The sequence below is a fragment of the Primulina huaijiensis genome, chromosome 12, assembly GCF_012295235.1.
Source record: "Primulina huaijiensis isolate GDHJ02 chromosome 12, ASM1229523v2, whole genome shotgun sequence".
NCBI classification, from domain to species: Eukaryota; Viridiplantae; Streptophyta; class Magnoliopsida; order Lamiales; family Gesneriaceae; genus Primulina; species Primulina huaijiensis.
In genome coordinates this window covers 11,038,122-11,043,450 of record NC_133317.1, presented here as the reverse complement: position 1 = coordinate 11,043,450, position 5,329 = coordinate 11,038,122, and the positions used below count along the sequence as shown (strand labels likewise).

Sequence of the window (5,329 nt, the reverse complement as noted above, 5' to 3'; positions counted from 1 at the left end):
TCCGGGTAGGCTATGGGAATTCGTATTTTTGAAGGAAAAAGGTCACGGACTCCGTGTCGGGGGTCCGGAAAAGGGTCCGGGTAGCCTCTGGACTTGGACATTCACGAAAATTCGCTATCTTATTCATTCATTCTCTTAATCCAAGCCTAAAGACCATGAACCAACACCTCGAGATTCAACTTAGGATGCTATTACATTGATTCAAACCCGTAAAAACACCCCAAACATCTCCAAGCATTGACAAGAACTTCAATACAACAATAACCCGTAATCCGACATCGTTTCGCTTCCTACGACTTCTATTATATCTCAAGCCAATCCCGACCCAAACGAACCACCAAATAACATCTAAACTCATCCCATAACATATCTAAATGCAGTAGCACAAGCCCGGCGGTGCCAAACAAAGCCTGCAACTCAAAAACTTCAAAACATGATGAACATCATTTTCATAAGATCGCAGGTTTGAGCAGTCACACAAAAACAACCATAACTCATTCGTTTCTTCTCCAAAAATTACGAATTTTATATCAAATCAAAGGTATTAAAGAGTACTACGTTTTATATGTTGAACATTTTTCCAGAAACTCGACCGAAAAATCGTAGTTTTTAAAATGACAGCAAAAACGTGATTTGTGATCGAAAAACCCTTTCAAACTTGATCCAAACATCATTGCTCAAACTTTCACACATCACACATGTATTTTTACGCATAAATAACAACACAACGCATAATATGACAAGATCGATGCATAAACGAAAGAATATACGTGCCTTGTGATGATAAACTTTACCGAAACGGCGATACCGAAGCAGAAACGGAACGAGGGTTGATCCGGGACGAACGTGGCTCGATTTTTCTAGCAACAAAATGACGAAACCTTGCTGGAAATTACAGAGGGAAGGGGCGGCTGCTCTCAAGACTAAGAACCCTAATATTTTTCTTCTCAAAATAATAAAATTCTGAATTGAAACTTGTGTGTGTGTGTTATACGATTTCTAGTTGTGAAAAAGTGTGTGTGTGGGTGATTATAGTATTAACGTGTGTGTGTGTTTAATTAAGAGTCATTAGCGCTCATTTAACTAATAAAAATACTAATAAAAAGGTTAACCAAACTAATTTTAAACAAACTCCTAATTTAAAATAACACACACAAAATGCTAATCTTAAAAGTTTTAAACTCTTAAATCACTAACCACATAAATAAGGCTTTTAAATTGCCAAACTAAATAAATTATTTAAAATGTCTCATTCTCAACTTAAAATAAAATACCACATTTTAAATTGCAAAAATCGTCACCGGTCTTTTCCCTCGATCCCGTATCGAATAATCGCCTGAAACATGAAACTCGAAAAAACATTTTAACGTACATCACATAAACATGAATAATTTAAAATAATACATTTAAATAAATCATGCATGGCTAAATCTCATTTTTAAATTCAATTAAATGAATTAACAATTAAATAAGTGCATGGGTTTTACGTGTACTGGATTTTGGGCTCTACATCTACGCTGTCTCATGTTCTACTCTGACTGTGAAAATAGGTATTTCAAGCTCTTGTGATCAGAGTAGATTTCAAATTTCTCGCCGTAGAGATAGTGTCGCCAGATCTTTAGTGCAAATACAATGGCCGCCACTTCAAGATCATGAATTGGGTAACGAGTTTCATGTTGTGTCAACTGTCTCGAGGCATAAGCAATGACATGCCCACGCTGCATTATCACACAACCCAATCCTCTGTGAGATGCATCACAATATACAACGAAATCATTAGTACCTGATGGAATAGTCAAGATCGGTGCACTGGTCAGTCTTTTCTTCAACTCAAGAAAACTGGACTCACAGTCTTCAGACCATACAAATGGTGCATTCTTCTGAGTCAACTGAGTAATCGGCTTCGCAATACTGGAGAAATCTTTAATGAATCGTCGATAGTACCCGGCTAAACCCATAAAACTGAGAATTTCTGGCACTGATGTCGGTCTCGGCCGGCCAACTGATCACTGCCTCAACCTTACTGGGTTCAACTAATATACCATCTCCGGATATGATGTGACCCAGAAATACAACATGTCTTAACCAGAATTCACATTTCGACAGTTTTGCATATAACTTCTCAGTTCTCAAAGTTCTCAATACAGTTCTCAGATGCTCAGCATGATCAATCATATTCTTCGAATAAATCAAAATATCATCGATAAAAATAATCACGAAATCATCGAGATATTTCTAAAACACACGGTTCATTAGACCCATAAAAACAGCTAGAGCATTCGTCAAACCAAACGGCATGACAATAAACTCATAATGTCCATACCTGGTTCTGAAAGCTGTCATTGGTATATCAGAATCTCTGACCCTCAGCTGGTGATAGCCAGATCTCAGATAGATCTTGGAATATACTGAAGAACCCTGCAACTGATCAAATAAATCGTCGATACGAGGCAATGGGTATTTGTTCTTTACCGTTGCTTTGTTCAGTTGCCGGTAGTCAATACAAAGTCTCATCGAACCATCTTTCTTTCGAACAAACAATACGGGAGCGCCCCAAGGAGACACACTCGGTCTAATGTATCCCTTGGTTAATAGATCTTCTAACTAAATTTTTAATTCTTTCAATTCGATTGGTGCCAATCGGTACGGATCTCTAGAAATCGGAATTGTACCTGGAATAAGCTCAATGCTAAACTCTATCTCTCGGGCTGGAGGTAACCCTGGAATCTCGTCTGGGAACACATCAGCAAATTCACATACCACTGGCAATTCTGCCAAGGTAGGACTCGATTTCAGTAAATCTACTATATACACAAGGAATCCCTCTGCTCCTTTGTGTAATAATCGAGTCATAGATAATACAGATATTAAAGGAATACGAGATCTGGAACCTTTACTGTAGAATTTCCACTCCTCTGCCATCTCTGGTCTGAATCTGACAACCTTCTGGAAACAATCTACAGTAGCTCGGTACTTGGTTAACATATTGATACCGACAATACAATCAAAATAAGATAACCCAAGCACAATGCAATCTAAATAAATCTCATTACCCTCAAATTGTAGTATACAATGTCTAACCGATGTCACGGATATCAAACCACTTCCCAAAGGAGAAGAAACAGAGACAACAGTAGATAATGACTCGACAGGCAAAACATGCATCAATGCAAAGCGCTCAGAAATGAATGTATGAGATGCACCCGTATCTATCAATACATAAGAAGGGTAACCACAGAGAAAACAGTTACCTGCTATAACATCATCAGGTGCGTCCTGGGCCTGTTCCTCAGTCAATGCAAAAACTCGAGCCTGCTGTCTAGAAGGTTGGCTCACTGTCTGACTCCCTCCTGGCCTCGACTGGGATTGTGTAGCTGGCTGCTAGAAGGAATGGACAGATGATGCTTGTCTCTCCGGCCGAGGTACTGATGCAGAGGATCCTGCACCCTGGGATCGCTGTGCGCCTCTCTGGAGGCAGACTTTGGCGAAATTTCCCTGCTGTCTGCAGATGTTGCATCGCCCAACCACTCCTTGACACTGATCTGTAGGATGTCTACCTCCACAAGTACAGCAATACATCCCTGTATAATCTGAACTCTGACCAGGAGCCCTCTGTCGTGACCCACTGGAGCTTGATGAACCGTTACCTGACTTCTTGAACTGATTTCCTCGAGCTTTCAGTTGATCTTTCTTGCCACTACTATACCACCGCTCTCGAATCTGGGAGGTGATTGAAAAGAGGGTTGTGGTGGTCTCGGAACCGGAGCAGCATACGATAGTCCTCGTTGCTTAATCAGGCCCGCTTCCGCTCCCTTGGCTCGGTTCAAGGCATCTGCAAAGTTGTTCGGTCTGCCGGTGTTCACCAAGGTAAAGATATCAGGATTCAAGCCATTGATAAACTTATCTGCAACGGCCTCGTCACTTTTTGCAACGTGAGGAGCAAATCTGAGTAATGTCGAGAACTTTGCCACATATTCTTCGATATTCAACTGTACTTGTCTCAGATTGGCAAATTCATCACCTTTATCTTTTCTGTATGACACGGGAAAGAAGCGTTGATAAAACTCTGCTTTAAAGACTTTACAAGTGATCTCTGTGCCACGATGCTCCAACGCTCTCTTTGTGGTAAACCACCAATTCTTTGCGACTTTATGCAGTTGATGCCCAATTAACTTCACTCGACGGTCATCTGTATAGTCAAGGGACTCAAATAACATCTCGATGTCATCTAACCAGCTTTCGAAATCAATAGCACTCTCAGTACCTTTCAGTGTCGGCGGTTTGAAAGATTGAAACCGTTTCAGTAGTGTCTCCATCGGTGTTGCAGTAACATCAATAGGATCATTCGAACTACTGCCCTGTTATGGCACCGGACGCACAGGCACTGCTGCTCTTCGAGGAGGCATATCTGATTATCAAACGGATTAGTACACAATCTATACAATCTGTCTCAGTCCTCCTCTGATCATATACCTCTGATTCAGAATCGGTTCTGATTCATTTAGTTCTTAATACATGTCGCAATCAAATCAAATAAATAGGTAGACATGTATTACAACAAGAAACATGCTTCATATAGGACATATGTAAATCAACATACAATGAATAGCATGCTAACATCACAAAAGCAAAGAAGACGACTCGATCTACCCCGCTCACTCTCTTCTAATTCAGTTTACAGAACCTACTGCTCTGATACCACCTGTTGGGGGGACCCGGGCTCTAACTCAATTATCTTTGGGATTAAGTGGATCTTTGATAGAAAATGTGGGTCAAAATTTTGCTTTTAACATTATAAACAAGTGTATATAAATCATACATAATGCTATCAAATTATTTAACTCAAAGTATCATTTACTTGTTCAACTACATGTATCCTAGCAGTGTTTAAAATTTAAATACATGTCTAGTAATAAACCACTAGTTCTTCTTCTCAGCCCGAAATCTCCACGCTATCTCGATCTCTCATCTTTGTCTCGACCCTGATCCTGTCCCACCTGTTGTCATGCACACATACAGACACAACAACAGCCGGAAACTGCGGTGAAAATAAATCCCAGTATAAAACATGTATACATGCATGTCATGCAAATAAACATAAGATAAGAAGACATGAATCAGTATTTATGACACATTAGTGAATACGAATAAAACTCTTCGACTCTTATTCTTTGACTAGACTCATATCTAAGTCTAGGGATCCCGGTGTGAATAAGACGTAAAAATCTCCCACCTACTCTCCCAATCGGGGTGGCGGTACGTCCTATTCCTAGACTTCGGTCCTATCTGTATCGAATATCTACAATAGGAGTTAATCTCTTCCTACGCC

General features: G+C 40.0%; 1 protein-coding gene across 1 annotated transcript; it reads right to left on the bottom strand.

The window, feature by feature from the left end:
* Positions 1-3,677: 3,677 nt before the first annotated feature.
* Positions 3,678-4,316, bottom strand: LOC140989408 (uncharacterized). The gene has a single exon (XM_073458610.1). The coding sequence runs from the start codon at positions 4,314-4,316 to the stop codon at positions 3,678-3,680; it is 639 nt and encodes a 212-aa protein (XP_073314711.1).
* Positions 4,317-5,329: the final 1,013 nt, after the last annotated feature.

Bases quoted from the DNA above. Each gene is read 5' to 3' on its own strand.
- LOC140989408 (XM_073458610.1), bottom strand. From the start codon at position 4,316: ATGGAGACACTACTGAAACGGTTTCAATCTTTCAAACCGCCGACACTG.